This window comes from Populus trichocarpa, chromosome 6 (assembly GCF_000002775.5).
Source record: "Populus trichocarpa isolate Nisqually-1 chromosome 6, P.trichocarpa_v4.1, whole genome shotgun sequence".
NCBI classification, from domain to species: domain Eukaryota; kingdom Viridiplantae; phylum Streptophyta; class Magnoliopsida; order Malpighiales; family Salicaceae; genus Populus; species Populus trichocarpa.
The window spans coordinates 5,291,301-5,307,616 of record NC_037290.2 but is presented as its reverse complement, the minus strand read 5'-3'; the positions used below and the strand labels follow the sequence as shown (position 1 = coordinate 5,307,616).

At 34.9% G+C, this 16,316-nt stretch overlaps 2 protein-coding genes across 9 annotated transcripts in view; one reads left to right on the top strand and one right to left on the bottom strand.

Annotated features, from left to right (window-relative positions):
* The window catches only part of LOC7474716 (calcium-transporting ATPase 10, plasma membrane-type), a 31,675-nt gene extending 24,173 nt beyond the window's left edge, over nucleotides 1-7,502 (top strand). For 7 of the 8 annotated variants that reach the window (XM_052454172.1, XM_052454169.1, XM_052454171.1 and 4 more), the window contains 19 exons: nucleotides 191-233; nucleotides 311-394; nucleotides 488-625; nucleotides 736-801; nucleotides 892-990; nucleotides 1,772-1,882; nucleotides 2,093-2,263; nucleotides 2,519-2,578; nucleotides 3,775-3,939; nucleotides 4,050-4,166; nucleotides 4,632-4,730; nucleotides 4,902-5,039; nucleotides 5,128-5,228; nucleotides 5,946-5,991; nucleotides 6,136-6,270; nucleotides 6,421-6,528; nucleotides 6,616-6,707; nucleotides 7,009-7,106; nucleotides 7,186-7,502. In XM_052454172.1, the coding sequence (XP_052310132.1) occupies nucleotides 191-233; nucleotides 311-394; nucleotides 488-625; nucleotides 736-801; nucleotides 892-990; nucleotides 1,772-1,882; nucleotides 2,093-2,263; nucleotides 2,519-2,578; nucleotides 3,775-3,939; nucleotides 4,050-4,166; nucleotides 4,632-4,730; nucleotides 4,902-5,039; nucleotides 5,128-5,228; nucleotides 5,946-5,991; nucleotides 6,136-6,270; nucleotides 6,421-6,528; nucleotides 6,616-6,707; nucleotides 7,009-7,106; nucleotides 7,186-7,196 (1,882 nt within the window). In that variant the 3' untranslated portion in view covers nucleotides 7,197-7,502. The remainder of the gene's footprint in view (nucleotides 1-190; nucleotides 234-310; nucleotides 395-487; nucleotides 626-735; nucleotides 802-891; nucleotides 991-1,771; nucleotides 1,883-2,092; nucleotides 2,264-2,518; nucleotides 2,579-3,774; nucleotides 3,940-4,049; nucleotides 4,167-4,631; nucleotides 4,731-4,901; nucleotides 5,040-5,127; nucleotides 5,229-5,945; nucleotides 5,992-6,135; nucleotides 6,271-6,420; nucleotides 6,529-6,615; nucleotides 6,708-7,008; nucleotides 7,107-7,185) is intronic. The other variant, XM_052454173.1, reaches the window with a different exon arrangement.
* Nucleotides 7,503-8,783: 1,281 nt separating this feature from the next.
* LOC7485492 (choline monooxygenase, chloroplastic) lies at nucleotides 8,784-12,155 on the bottom strand. The gene is made up of 10 exons (XM_002308064.4): nucleotides 11,743-12,155; nucleotides 11,596-11,641; nucleotides 10,983-11,118; nucleotides 10,706-10,780; nucleotides 10,396-10,605; nucleotides 10,081-10,176; nucleotides 9,786-9,907; nucleotides 9,613-9,706; nucleotides 9,189-9,239; nucleotides 8,784-9,109 (listed from the first exon to the last, which is right to left on the bottom strand). The coding sequence occupies exons 1-10, from the start codon at nucleotides 12,047-12,049 to the stop codon at nucleotides 8,972-8,974; spliced, it is 1,275 nt and encodes a 424-aa protein (XP_002308100.2). The 5' UTR covers nucleotides 12,050-12,155; the 3' UTR covers nucleotides 8,784-8,971.
* Nucleotides 12,156-16,316: the final 4,161 nt, after the last annotated feature.

The following is a 16,316-nucleotide window of genomic DNA, read 5'->3' as shown; positions in this document are numbered from 1 at the left end:
AACACATGCATTTTGTGCTTTTCGAAAAAGAAGAAAGGAAGAAAAACCCTCACACTATATTACTACCTTTTGTAGCAGATTAATACCCAACTTTACCATTATATGGCAGATGGTGTGACTTCTTTCATATGCTGGTTTATGATTGAATCTTTTATACTTAAAATAGACATTTCTGTTTTTTCTATGACAGTCTTGCCTACTCGATGAGAAAAATGATGAGGGATAAGGCTTTGGTATGTGATGTTCTATTTTATTGTTGGTGCTTTTTCTAACCTTGACACACTGTGGCTTAATAGAAGTTGAATTGCAGGTGCGCCGACTTTCTGCCTGTGAAACTATGGGCTCTGCCACAACTATTTGCAGTGATAAGACTGGAACTTTAACCTTGAATCAGGTAAATCACGAGGAAAAGAGTGTTGATCCTCCAGACAGTAAATCATTGTCTTTCTTCTCGCATTATTTTCAAAGACATTTCTTTTATTCACAGATGACCATTGTAGAAGCTTATTCTGGAGGACAAAAAATTGATCCTCCAGACAGTAAATCACAGTTGCCTCCTATTTTGTCTTCTTTACTCATGGAAGGCATTGCACAGAACACAACCGGCAGTGTTTTTGTTCCTGAGGTAAGTTCAAGGGATTGCTCTCTCTTTTTTCTTAAATATGAAGACTGTAATTGAGCAGCTGATCAAGAATCTTCTGCATTGTATGATGTGCTGTAACTGCTTTTTGGCAGGGAGGTGGAGATCCAGAGATTTCTGGATCACCAACAGAAAAGGCCATTCTTGGATGGGCAGTCAAGGTCTGGTTTGCTCACTTTTCTTAACTTCATCTCGTTTGCTATAAGGTGTAATAGCTTTTATATCGGATCATGGGTTTACCTTGTTTACAGCTGGGGATGAATTTCGATGCTGTTCGATCTGAATCCAGTATCATTCATGTATTCCCATTCAACTCTGAGAAGAAAAAAGGCGGTGTGGCACTACAACTGGTAATATAATTACACTGTTAATTTGCTATAGAAACTTTAGTAAAAAGAAAATGTACAAAGTTAATTGCGAGATTGTATTTTGGGAAAAATTGATTGCTTGCCAAGTAGAAACTATCCTCCATTTCTAAGAATGTTAAGCCCAAGAGTTCACTGTTAGTGTTTTTTTGTAACAACTCATGTATATGTTAATAGCAATTGAAAAGTTGCCTTAATGATTCATCCATCGCACCATTCTGCTAAAACCGTGATGTGCAGAACGTTCTTGTGGTATGAAGTAATTCGACTCATTTGAACATCGCTGACTAGCAATACTCAGATTTCTTTCTTTTGCTAGAGTTTTGGCTGGCGAATAAAACTAGCATAGTGAAATTATTTCTTCTAAGCAATTCAGAAGCTCTCAAAATCTTGGTCCACTATTTTTTTTGCAGGCTAGAAATATAGTCCATATGTAATTTGGAAATAAATTGAAAATTGTGAACTTCTAGAAATGTTGTATTTTACTTTGAGATGTGTGTTTACAAACTGTTTCATTTAAACATCACTGACTAGCAATACCCAGAATTCTTTCTTTTGCTAGAGTTTTGGCTGGGGAATAAAACTAGCATAGTCAAATTTATTCTTCTAAGCAATTCAGAAACTCTCAAAATCTTGGTCCACTATTTTATATGCAGGCTAGAAATATAGTCCATATGTAATTCGGAAATAAATTGAAAATTGTGAACTTCTAGAAATGTTGTATTTTACTTTTAGATGTGTGTTTACAAATTTTTTCATTTTACAGCCTGACTCTCAAGTGCATATACATTGGAAGGGGGCTGCCGAAATAGTATTAGCCTCATGTACGGAATACATCAACGCAAGTGGTAAAATCGTGCCATTGGATCAAGACAAGGTTGGTTTAAGTGATTGCTTTCTCTGATAAGTTTTGTCCTTGTGATTTTTTTCTGTTCTCTCTCACATCAGACTTCTCTCTATTTAGACAACTTTAAATCTAAAAAGCAGTGATGTTTGTTTAGATCATGTTAAGAGGCAACTATTATTGTTGATGGTATCTTGACATTGTAGTAGGATTTGTTTTAGTGAAACTGGTCGTTGATTGCAGGTGTTGTTTTTTAAGAAATCTATTGAAGATATGGCTGCCAGTAGTTTGCGTTGTGTTGCCATTGCATATAGAACATATGACATGGACAAAGTTCCAGCCGATGAACAACAGAAAACTCAATGGGAATTACCTCAAGATGATCTTGTTTTGCTTGCTATTGTTGGCATAAAGGTATGTGCTGCCATATGGTCAAGATGATCTTTTATTCCCACTTGTTTATGATGACATCCTCATTTTATCTCACCGACAATGCTATTTAACTAATGACATTATGAGATGTAACTAATTAACTTATTCATTTTGTTGATTTATGTAAACAAATTTTGTTTCACTCGGCTGTCATATTTGCATATACAATTGAATTTTATTTCACTCTGACTGTTAAGATTTAAATTTGCATGCTAACTTGCATATAAAATTATGCAGGACCCATGTCGTCCAGGTGTGAGAGATGCTGTTCAACTGTGCAAAAATGCTGGTGTGAAGGTATTTCTGCTTGTCAAATGTTGTAAGCTGAAAACCTGTCTGTGATCGACAATTGTTATTGATTATTTCTCGTATGACACTGCAATTTCTCTTGTTCCTCTCCAATTTGTTTTTCATATTTTTAAAACTCTGTTGGATTGATTCTTCAGCATGCTGAATGCTGGTTTATAATAACTTTGAACTCGTGTCCATTGTTATTTGAATGATTGTTTTGAAAAAGAAAATTTCAGATATAAATGATTCAGTTTGCCCTTTGAATTTCTGACCACATATTTTAGGTCAAAATTTATTTATTTATTTTTAAATTTTTGTGTGCCTGTTTCGTTTGGAATTACTAAACTCATGGTTTCGATATCTTGCTCCATATGGATTGCAATGCTTCTATGTCCTGGTTCCCCCCTCTTCTCGAGAGTCAAGTCATTGTGATATTTGATGCTCAAATAGTTTGTCTCTCTCTTTATGATTTGCAATATGTTCCATAAATATAAAGATGGATTGATTGAGTTGAAAATAAGTGTTATCTAGGTTTCTGTTTTGAATGTTAATGCAATTCATTCTTTTATGCTGGTGATTTGGAATATTGTTGGTCAAATGCAAATCAATATTTGAGAGTTTTCTCAAATTCAGGGTAATGCACTGAAACAGGTTTTGGTTCCTAAGATGGATTGTGCTTTTATTTCTCCCAGTCTTAATATATATAGACGTAGTCAAGGACAATTAATTTTGTTCATAAATTTTATTTAGAATTTTTCTGGGAGGTGATTATGAAAGCGTGGGAAATTCTTTTCCCAGTGAGTTCTCTCCCTTTCTCAATCAGAGTCTTTATAAATGTACTTTTCAAGCGCTAGAAACAGGTCCTGATTAACAACACAAGAACTCAAGATTCTTGGTTGTCAAGAAGTTTGAGTGAAATGTGGATTACTCTTTATTTCCCTAGTTCATGTTACCGGGGTCAAGAAGAACTTTTCCCTATTAATGTATTACTTGGAGACATTTTTAACTATCAAGATTCTGGAATTGCATGCAAAATAGAACTTTATATGGTTATGCCTGTGAGAGTTGCAATTAGACAGTCTAGTGTTCCATTTTTCTTGACTCAAGTTGATGTGTGTTGAATCTTGGACCCATTTTCCTTAACATATGCATATTTGATTGTGCCAGCTATTGAAATAATAAGAAGGAACTTTTGTACATAGGTACGCATGGTAACTGGTGACAATCCTCAAACTGCTAAAGCAATTGCCTTGGAATGTGGGATACTGAGTTCAGCAGAAGATGCTGTGGAGCCTAATGTTATTGAAGGAAGAGTGTTTCGTAACTATTCAGATGCAGAAAGAGTGGAAATCGCAGAGAAGATCTCGGTATGAATTTCTTCTGTTTTTTAATTAGTTTTTTGTGTTTATATTTTCCAATTGTCTAATATCTCGAGAATCAAATTTCATACAAACATCCTCCATTCAATATTTTTTAGGTGATGGGGAGGTCTTCTCCAAATGACAAGCTTTTGTTTGTGCAAGCTTTGAAAAAGAGGGGACATGTTGTTGCTGTAACTGGAGATGGAACAAATGATGCTCCTGCATTACATGAGGTAAACTGTTTTATTCTTTTACGCTCTTTTTTTTTTAATGTTGTGATGATTGTTACATGCATCCAAAGAAGTACGTCACACTGTTCATTTGGAAGTTTGGTGGACATTCAGAAATCTCTGTCAATCAAGTGTTTGATAAAATGCTTCTGGATGTTAGGATCATTTATTTGATTCATCTCTCCTAACTGGTTCCATTAGCTTAAAATGCAGCCACCTTTCATGATCTGGTGGGACAATTTCAATTGTTTTTTTTCCTTCGAAAACAGTGGTTTTGGTTAATAATTACAATTGCTTGGTTTTTTAACAAAACAAATTTGAATTGGTTTGGTTTAAAATCTGTGTTACTGAATAGTGCAGAACCCTAGTCTTGTTATGTTTTCTGTATCAATGGTTATGATCATTAATCTTTTTCTCACAAGTTACTGGCTTGCTATCATAATATTACTGTTCATTTTTTGTGTTCAGGCAGACATTGGCCTTTCAATGGGTATTCAAGGGACAGAAGTTGCTAAAGAAAGCTCAGATATCATAATTTTGGATGACAACTTTGCTTCAGTCGTGAAGGTTGGCACTTTTTTCTGCTAATTTTAGTTTCAATTAGAATTCTTTCTTTTTTATGCTATTGCAGGGCACAGGTTCTTCCAAATTATCTTCCTGTCACAGGAGCTCAGATATTAATGTTTCATTCTTTTTGTAAGTGCATTTTCAATCATTTTTAATGTCTCCTTAATGCAGGTTGTCCGTTGGGGTAGATCTGTATATGCAAATATCCAGAAATTTATCCAGTTTCAGCTTACAGTTAATGTTGCAGCTCTTATTATAAATGTTGTGGCTGCAATTTCTTCTGGTGATGTCCCATTAAATGCAGTGCAGGTATTTTCAGTCTCCTAGTTACACAACTAAAAAAGATAATTGTTTCAGGTAGTCTGTATTCATGTTTTGGTTCTATCTTTTAATACAGCTCCTGTGGGTTAACCTTATCATGGATACTCTTGGAGCATTGGCACTGGCTACTGAGCCTCCAACAGATCACCTGATGCATAGACCTCCAGTTGGTCGTAGGTACGAAATGTTGAAATGGTTTGCACCTTGTCACTGTATAAAATTTTAAATATCATAGAACTAAATCAAGCTGTTCTAAGCTAGAACAGTGTCCTGCTTTCTGTTATAATTTGATGAAAGGAAATTTGTATCTGGAAAATTTAGAAGTGGATATTGGATGTATACAACTAGCATCTCATCTGGACTTTTAAGAGAAGTGGATGGCTTTGTTTTTAGTTTGATTCTTGAACCTGACTTGTGGCTCCCCCCCACCACAAATTGAAACCCAGCATCTCATCTGGACTCTTAAGAGATGTGGATGGCTTTGTTTTTAGTTTGATTCTTGAGCCTGACTTATGGCTTCCCCCCCTACCGCAAGTTGAAACCTGCCCAGCTCAGCCTGAAATCCAGCTATTAGCCTGCTCCACGTTGCTTTCTGTTACAAGATAACTTGTTTCAATATTAGTGTAGATGTTTCTTCTGTAACCATTGTGGCGCCCTTCGTAGCAGCATGAGAAGTTTTAACCCTTGTTTTACAAGGATATTTCCCAGGCAAAATGCCTCTGTTCTGGTCTTTTTATGGTCCTTTTGGCTCTCTGTTATCAAACTAATTCAGATGTGCGTTTGCATTTTCTATGATTTACCTTATAGTGTATATTCTTTTTCAGGGAACCACTATTTACAAATATCATGTTTGCATTTTCTATGATTTACTTTATGGTGTATATTCTTTTTCAGGGAACCACTAATTACAAATATCATGTGGAGGAACCTGCTGATACAGGTACACATTAGTATTTGGTTTTAATCTATATATCTTGTCAGTGCTAACATTTTAAATTGCTATAAATTATCTGGTGCTTAGTGTTTTTTCATTCACATAAAGTACAATAATGGTAATTGTCAATTGTGGTTCCTAAAAATTTAGGCAGCATATCAAGTGAGCGTGTTGCTTGTCCTTAATTTTCGAGGGAAGAGCTTACTGGGGTTGGAACATGAAACCCCTCAGCGTGCAAACAAGGTGAAGAATACCTTGATATTCAATGCATTTGTGCTCTGTCAGGTTAGTCTTTAACTCCTCTTAAACAAAATGAAGCAACAAACAATCACGATGATTCCAGTTAAATTCCATTTTAGCATTGTTGATATGATCTGGTTGTTAAGAGTTCATAACTACGAAGCATGATAAGGTGAGTAATTTTCTGAACTGCAGATCTTCAATGAATTCAATGCCCGGAAGCCAGATGAATTAAATATTTTCAAAGGGATTACAAAAAACCACCTTTTCGTTGTTATAGTTGGAATAACACTTGTACTTCAGGTAAGACCTTTTTAACTTATTCAATGCCCTAGGTTTTGGGTCTTCTGTGTGCTATCCATGAACATGCTTTTCCTTTGCTTTTTATAGGTTATCATTATTGAGTTTGTTGGGAAGTTCACTTCTACAGTCAAGCTCAATTGGAAACAGTGGCTGATTTCAGCAGTTATTGCTATTATCAGGTAAACTGCAGCCCTTCAAGGATTTCTCTGAGTTCTATTATAGTAACTAATTATGTTATGATTTTCGTCAAATGCTCTTTACGAACATGGTTGTAGATAGCAAGCTCGAGATATCCTGTTCCAGAAACTGTAATTAACAAGGCCCGTATCATGTGGCCCGTATCATGTCTAGATGTAGGCTGTAGCAAAGCTCACATCAACTATCTGATGCGCATGGAAACATACATGCATGTTATCATACCAATTGGCTCATATTTGCCTATCTAAACTGTAGTTTTCTCTTTTTATTCTTTCCAACTAGTTGGCCGCTTGCTGCTATTGGTAAACTGATACCTGTTCCACGAACTCCCTTGCACAAGTTCTTTACAAAGATGTTTCATCGAAGTGGTAACTCTCCAAGTAAGAATCATTTATTTTTCCTGTTCATCTTCTCTTCATAACGTGTGGCATCTGATATTTTTCAATCATTGTCTTTCAGGTGATCGGTAGAAGTCTCAAAAGACTCACAGTACTAACATCAACCTGGCTAATATAGATTTACTAGTCCATCAGCACGGTTCTTCTTATTTGTTTCATAGGACGATACAGATGTGCACGGATGGTGACATACTTGTGAAGAATTTTTTATTTTTTTCACCAATAACTTTATGCTCCAGTTTCTAGCGAGGATTGTCTAGGAGAAAAATAACTTCCTTGAGTTTAATTTGGCACATACTTTTTCTAGATTGTGTTTATAGTTATGAAATCATGGAATCAAAACATATTTTTGAATTAATGCATGGAATGTTTTGTCAATCTGAGGCATAGTTTTTAAACCCGACCCGGGAAGTGACCCGGTCAAGAGACCGGGTTCCGGATTTGCCCGGGTCAACCCCGGGCGGGTCTGTGTAGTTAAAAATAAGAAATGGAAAAGGAAGGCTGAGGGGGTGAAGTAGGACTGGCAGGGTGGGAGAGGGATAAATATGATGTTGTCGGTTGTTTTGTGCAGAGAAAGGGCACTTAATCTCATTGCCATCTCCTTACAAAGTTTATCTTTCCTCTCTGGCTTCATCACAAGCAACCAGCTGTCTCTTTTTTTTGAACCATTTGTTTTGTGCAGGGATGAACACGATCTGTTGAAAGCTCAGAAGCACAGTCCTTGCTCCTTGACACCTCCATGAACACGATCTGGTTTGTACATACTTTAAAACATTAGCTAGAAAGAGAGAGAGAGATGTTAAAGACTTGATGGTGCTGGTACTACCTGTTGCCTCTCTCTCTCTCTTGAAACTGTGAGTTTCGTTCCTATTGCCTTTCTTTTTCTCTTGAAACTGAGTTTGGTCCCATTTAAGTTACAGTCATAAGCTAGAAGGAACAAATGGGAACAGTAGCAGATGAGCAGTGAGTGGAGTTGCCACTTTCTTCAACAGCAATAGAAAGTCCAAAGTAATAAAGCGAGAACGCAACAAGGATTCGAAGTTTTTAATAGATCACCAACGCCTACCCTCAAGATCTCCAAACTTAGATCGCGGACCCAACTCCAAAACACCGGGTCTCGTAAGGGGTTTGCCGGGTCGTCTGGGTCATGGATCGACCGGGTTTTGCCGAGTTGTTGCCCCAGATGGTTTTTTAGTAAACCCGGACCGGTCCGGCTACTGGGTCGACCGGGTCCCGAGTCGACCCACCGGGCCGGTCTAGGTTTAAAAACTATGATCCGAGGTCTTTCATTTTTGTCAAATCACCAAAGTTTAATGAGGAAATTATGGTTATTGACTCCACTTGGTATCTTGATGCTGGAAGTTGAAGGCGGTGGCGAGTGATGTGGAAGTTAATCATCAGATTGGGAAATCCCTAATTTGAAGTGGAAGTTCGCTTATTATTTCCAAATAGTCTCTGCACCGTTTCAGTTCTAATTGCAATTTTTAATAGATCATAGATGGCGAATTCGTGTGGCTGCCGCTCTTTTTTCCATACGCCGGTTTGGTCTTACACCACTGATATGAGATAAAACGCTGCTCATGTATTTGACAGTGCAGATGCCTCGGTAATAGGGGGGTCGATGTTGGAAGCTGAATGAATACATACTGAGAAACGAAATGGAAGACAGGCCTGACTGCCGTTATGAGCACACTGACATTGTGCCATTGCCTTGTTCCCAATGAGGTACACACCCTTTTCTTTCATGCTTTAAATCGCAGTTTTAAAAGGCACACCAAACAACGGAAAATGCAAGAGACAAGAAATCATTTGGGTCGTGATTGCAAGCACTAGATAATAACAAGGAATCATTCTTTGAGTATATAGTGAAGCAATTGGTGGAAATGGTGCATGGCATGCTCAACCATGGGAGCGTATCTGCCGCTACAGTATGCTGGTGTTTCAAGGCCTCTCTGAACACCTTCACACAGCACGATATCTTCTATCTGCATATTGATATTAATCTTAGAATAAACTCTAAACTGGCCATAATCTTTTTACGGTAATGGAGCGTGGATGACATACCTGCACTCTCTCACTATCAACTAGACTTCTTTCTATGAAATCTTTGTCGTCCTGACACCAAAATGTTTAAAATCCTCAAATGAACATCTTCACCGGCGCATAAAAGTAATTATCGGTTACCAGAATTGCAAAAAGAAGCAGATAAATTATTTACAATCTACACATACATGATAGGTATAGCATATGGAGCTCATCACCCCTGTAATTTATCAGGTTCACGAGTCCATCTCCAAAACCCCTTCAAGAACCACCAGGTAAAATACTACCGATGAACAAAATCATGCCTTCTTTGATTTTTGTTTTTGATTTAGAAATAGAAAAGAAAAAACCACCCTTCGTCTTTCAATTTACTGATAAATGACAACACAATATTTATCATCCCGTATCCTCGCAATACACAAGCAGGCATATGCCTAGAAAGTACCTTGAGATGGGCTTCAATAAAGTAGTCAAATATCACCTGGCATTTCCTGGGTCCTAGCGGGAGTACCAGATTAGTGTCCATCCATGGTCCATACCTACGAGATCCATAGAACACTCAAGTTACTAGAGAACTGAAATAACAAAGGAATTAACACACAGTCGCCAAGAGGGTACCTGTTAATCATAAAATTAGGGTAAATGAAAGCATACAAGGCTTTTGACCCAAGTCGATCAATATCATCTTCGCTTTCTGTCGAGCCACCATCACAACTTTGGATGCTAACCTTTTCATATGTCTATCTCAAAGAGCAACCATTTATGTAAGACAACAATCATAATAAGAATGATATATATCAGGAAAAAAAAAAAAAGACATTTTGAAGTAATCTTTTAGACTGGTAAGAGAGACATGATACAGAACACAAAATGCCGAGAAGGATATGTGGAGAAGAAGATGAGAGAAGCATACCTTGGTGGAGTAAGAATTAAGCTTAAGACCAGATGCAAGGCCTTTATGAGCATATGGTACATGGTAACCACCATCTAAGTAATTATCACAGAACACCTAAAAAGAAGAAACAAAAGATCATCAGCAGTCTATGAAATCAAGATAGCAATAGTGATGGCCACTGATTTCTACAAGGCTTGGTTCTAATCGAGAAGACATCAAATCCATTCCGACAACAATGAATAAATGTAACACCACATGATTTACTAGGAGGCAGAATAAAATGAAAGGACCTTGAGATAATTCAAGAAAAAATAGCAAGTTAAGGACAATTACCTTCCAGTTACATTCAATATCGTATACACGCCTGCAAAGATAGCTTAGAGAAGAATCAACTCCATTTGCAGCAAGATATTCTGAACAGCTACCAAGCCATTCACTCCCCACTGTATTGTCAGCTTCTTGCTGAGGTAAAATCTCCTTGTCCAAATTGAGAAGAACAAATGGCCCCCAAGTTGCTACATTTAGTGGTTTAAGCCCAAACTCCTATGTTCCATGATCAGATAAATCAACAAAATTATCGATAAAACCAGAAAATGTCTTACATGAATTGAAAATAGGATTGCGACCATATGTTTCAGCATACATTTACATCAAAATTTTGGATCCCGGTTATCCTGGTTGCTTTAAGAAGTGCTCCATCCAACCCATATGTCCACCCCTGTAAGAAAAATTAGATGAATTTATATGTTGAAGTTGAAATAGTTTCCTCTAGCTATGAATTTAACACACACTTGATAAACAAAATGGTCGATCAAAACGAACTATTCCAAGATGCATTGAAAGTTAGAATTTTGCAGGTGAGCTAGTACACTAGTATTTGTTTTGTGGTCAAAACCAAAGAAATTCAAAAGTGAACTCACATGATAAGGGCATACAAAACAAGACTTTTGCCCATTTCCAGATGCAACAAGAGAGGCATGATGGCGACACACATTGTGAAAAGCATGAATCTTGCCATCATCATCTCGACACACCAGAAACTCTACATTCCCCAATCTGCCATATATAATTGACCCTCCATTTCATTCTCAGAAACAATGAATAAAGGGGTGGACGAAAGAAATATTGATTGGAAATTGAAATGCACGTCAAAACAAGATCCGCATTCAATGATTTCCATTGATTTTTATAAGAATCAAATGAATTGGTTACACATGCAAGAATCCATTAGTGCCAAGTTTTATTAACCGGTAAGTTAATCGCCAGTGGAAGAAGACAACTGGTATCAAATCCTGCTAGCATCCAGGATGCGGGAGACTTAGAAAAGAGGAGGGATATCCCATGTTGTGCAGCTCAAGGCCGTATAGACCATCTACTGATATAAAATAGAAAAAAGAATCCATTTTCAAGCATATTTCCCCTGTTGTTTCATGAACTCAACAAGAAATTCAAGAATTCAAGAGAAAAAAAAAACAAGCAAACAAAAGATCCACTTTTCAACACGTGGGCATTTAACACATAAATAAACGATACCTTCCAGTGAAAAAATCACGAGGATTCTTTATCTGTTCAGTATATCCTGAAAATTCAAGAAATTGATGATGACACTTGGCTATAATTCATGAAACCAATTTAATTATACTCGAGAAGAAGAGAAAAACAAGAAAGTAAAGAACTAACCAACAGCCTGCCAGCCTTTATAGAAGACACGATGGAGTTCAAAATCAAAAAAAGAAGGGTCGGTGTACCATGAGCTAGGTGGGGTCAAGGCTTTCTCTATAGGAATATTTGGGTCAAATTCATCGACCAGATTTTGACAGTAGTTATCACTCTGACGGACAGAGCTGGCAACAAGAAGAGACCCGTGTTGTTTTTGTTGTTTTGCAATAATTGAAGTGTGTTTTTGGGTTTGGAAGAGGAGAAGGCGGTGAGCAGTGATCATGGGTTTGAGCAGTACTGCCATTGTAGTTGCAGTGATCATGGTCATCGCCAAGGAGACACTGACTTGACGGATGTTCCTAAGAAATAAAATGGTTATAAGCAGGACGAATCCAGGAATACTGCAGTGGTTATATTCGGGGACAAAAGGCAGAGACGCAGTCACATCTTATACTGGGACCAAAATAATAATAAATAAATAAATAAATTTAATTTTGTATTTAAGGATCAAACTAAAAGTTTCTTTTATGAAAGAGGACCAAATTGGTCAAGCTCTAACAAGGAGAGCTCATTTTCTATCTTCTTTGAAGCACGGCTATTAGACCTGAGTCCATCTAGTGGCCCTGAGCTTTTTTTGACAGGCTATTCCATTGATCCCAAAAAAACTTAGTTGACTGTATAGGTCAACCCATAATCTAGAGGATTTGGTTAAAATTTAACAAAACCTCATCAATTTTTTTAAACCTGTTATTTCATTTCTTAATAATTTTATTTTTAAATAAATGAGACTGCTTTGAAAAAAAAAAAAAAAAACTATTGACTCGCCCAACCCTGAGCCCAGCCCCAGGATAGGTTTCACTGGCTGGAAGGTTAATTTATTAACTCCCTTTTCCTTAAGTAAATTTACAAGGTAAGTTACAAGTAACATTGTCTCTCCTAATCGCCTTGAAAAAGGTAAGTCATGGAATAACTTTTTATAAGACTTCAGTTGAACAAACAATACTGGTCAGAACATTCATCACTCCACTACGTACATATAAAAAAACCATCTTTCATCTTCGTGATCCTTTTACTTATTGTTCATTGAACAACAAAATTGAAAAAATAACTTAAGTATCATAGAGTTTGTTTTGAAGGTAACATCAACCCACTGCAGTTCATTATTAGCCATAAAAAATCCCAGAGATTCAAAAGTTTTTCACTAACTTTATCAATGGTGTTGTATGTGGAAAAATAAACAAAAGCTTTGCTCACTTCCTATCCAAACCCTTTTCACCCTTTTATTAGCACTTGATTTTGAGATCTTTTCATGACTGATAACATGGAAACACCAGGTAGAAGAGTTATAGACCTTCCACCATCTTCATCAACTCCGATCAACCTATAACAACATGCTCAACAAATAAGCACTCATAATGGATGTTTTGGCTACCCATAACAGCTTAGGCTCTCACTATCCATGTGTCACCAACTTTTCAACAATTTGCACCTCTTGTGCATAGGCACTTCTATTTTCCAGATGAGACTAGACAAAATAAAATGGAAAAAGTAGATACAGTACCCCCATCATTCTAAGGAGTAGGTTTTGTCACTATGAGGAACATTCTCATGCATGATCATCAAAACAAGATCTTCATAGATCAAAAGGCAAGGCCATAGGCCATAGCCTTTACCAACGACCCTATTCTCCATCGAAATCCCGTTCTAGTTGTTCAAAGCCAAAAAAACTACTCAGTGATGAGGAAAAGAATTATAGAAATGTTGGACACCATATATGTAACTCTCCATCTTGTCCAAATATGTTAAAAACACGTCTCCCTAGTGATTTTGTAGTCACCAAGATAAACTTGAATAAGTCGCTTTAAAACAGCAAAGAAAAGAGAAATTTTCTGGTTTGACTATATTTCGATGACAGAAAGTAAACATAGATCTTATGTTAATGAGTTTAATTTGTCGAGAGGCTCCATTGAGGTGTTTTTGAACCTTCATCTGAACCATTTAGGTCATGTTGAAGGGGTTGCCACGATTCACGAGTTTGGTAAAATATTTTTTTTTCTTTACTTTTTATTAACTTGATTTTATAATTATCTATTTTTTTATCATATAGTTCCAGGAAATTAGTTTCAGAAAAAAAAATGTTATTAAATCTTAGAAAGACTATGAAAATGTTCGCTGGTTTAACTTTTTTCTTTTTATTTTATTTTTAATTTCATCATTTGATATTGGACTAACTAGGAATTGAATTTTATAATTTGTTTTATTTTTTCTTTTATGAGGTATCATGGTGTCAAAAAGAAGTCTTGATCGGTATTGGATTGGTGCTTGATTTTGTAATTTTTTATTTTTGTTATCGTATAGTTAAATAAACAATAATTTTGAAAAACAAGTTATTAATTCTAGCATAGTCTATGCCTCGATTTGCTGGTTTGACATGTTGACCCGATCGAGTTACCCGATATATTTTTTTTTTGTAATTTGATTTTTTCAATTGATATTTTTATTTCACCCTACTTCAATATTGAATTGGATGAGAAATGAATTTCATAGGTTTTTTTATTTTTTTATAAAATTATCACAATTTCAAATAAACAACTACCTATTTTAGAGTTGATACTTAATTTTATTTGATGAGTATGTAATTTTTTAATATAATTAAATAGTTTGCTGACCCATCATCACGTGCTCTCAATAACCTAAAAAAATTTCTCTGTTCTTCACTGCACACCATCATATTTACATCGTTATGTAACAATTATACAAATTCTTAATTAAGAAAATACATGATATATTAATCAGCATCTACGCGAAGACAACTGTAAATGTATATTATACCATGATACTTTATTATATACATTAAATGTGATATTTTGGAGATTGTTAAATACATTCTACGATGACATTTTAGGAAATTAATCAATTAATTCCATGGTGTACGTTGCATCTACCTACAAATTAAACCTTGAACAGCATAAATGCCATTAAATTTACAAACATTGAATCTGTGATCAACATATCAAATATTATTGATTTTAGAACGTTAATAAATTGTTTAGGTGGAGTGGTTTAAATCTTCAGTTAATTAGGAATTCTGTAAGAAATATATATATATATGATCTTTCAAAAATCTCGTTGTATGAATATAGAAAAATATATATATCAAATATGGATTATTTTTATTCGTTCCATGCAAGTAATATAGATTTTCTATCTCGAAGGTGAATTTTTATTTCTTTTTTTATATTAATTCTTATGGTATAAATTAATTAATCATAAAATATGATCAATAGGTATGATGGTCGACTAAATCCACCGAACCATTGGGCATTTATGTTTTTAATTAGTTGCCAACACGATGGCACGTTGGTTAACATCTCTATATTAATTAATCATCGGTTTCTCTTTTTTTAAAAAAAAAAATTGTTCTTATGACCGGTTACTTGGTTTGGTTTCATAATTATTTTTTTCTTGGGATAACTTCAAATAAGATCCCCAATTGTGATGTGACTTTTCATTTACACCCCCAAAAATACAGAACTAAGCCTAAAAATATCCCACATTTATCGAAATTGCTCCATCACAAGTTTCATCTCAACTAAACTCTTTCCAAGAATATTTTTTATCGCATTCCTCGTTAACGTTGCATTTTGAATATAAAAAATGAAGTCGTGATCCAATCTAGTTAAAAGAAATTTCGTGTAACATATTCAAAAAAATATCCATGAAAATTACAAGTTGTAGGAGCAACTTGTAATTGCTTAAATAGTTTAGAGGATGTAAATGAACGTTTCATCATAATTGGGGGACTTGATTTTGCTCTTCCTGTTGGGGATTTAGGCCCTGTTGGTTTCAAAAAAGTGGTTTTCTGTAGACCACTTTCTAAATTTTCTCGTGTTTGTTTACCATAAGAAAAGTTGGTTAATGGAAAACATTTTACAGTCAAATGAAAATTTAATCTGGTTTCCAGGAAAATATATATTTTTTTTTAGCTGAAAACACTTTTTAAAAGTTACAAAAAATTCAAAAATGTCTTGTTGTTTGTTAGATATATCAAATTTGGTCCTTAATTTTTTTATTGTCTTTTTTTCTTCAATTTAATCCCTTAGAATTTGATTTTTATATCAACTTTAGTCCTCATTCTTTTTATTGTTATTTGCTTTTCTCTTATCCTTTTCTTAATTAAAGATTTTTATCTATCAAATTTGGTTCCTCATTCTTTTTATTACTATTTATTTTATTTGAAATAACTTATAAAATTATAATTTTTTTAATTTCATCATCTTTCAACATTTTAATTTAATTTTGATTGTTATTTATTTTTTTTAATTTTTTTTCAATTTCATCATTATTCAACCTTTTTATATGTTGGACTTGATTCTTATTCTTTTAATAAACTTAAATGAATTAAAATATTAATAAGTTATTTTTCAATTTATTTTTCATAATATAATCAACCACTAAAAAATAATTTTAAATTTATTTTTCATGACATTATCTAATATTAAAAATAAATTAGTTTTTTAAAAATCTACTTTTTATGAAAAACACAAATAAACTGTGCCTTAGGAAAAAACAAAAACGAAAATGAAGACGAAAAT

Excerpts from the sequence above, each read along its gene's own strand:
- LOC7485492 (XM_002308064.4), bottom strand. The coding sequence starts at position 12,049 with ATGACCATGATCACTGCAACTACAATGGCAGTACTGCTCAAACCCATG. Across the intron at positions 9,707-9,785 it reads CCTAATTTTATGATTAACAG|GTATGGACCATGGATGGACA; the intron begins GTACCCTCTTGG and ends TGGATCTCGTAG. Across the intron at positions 9,240-9,612 it reads TTATTGAAGCCCATCTCAAG|GACGACAAAGATTTCATAGA; the intron begins GTACTTTCTAGG and ends TTTTGGTGTCAG.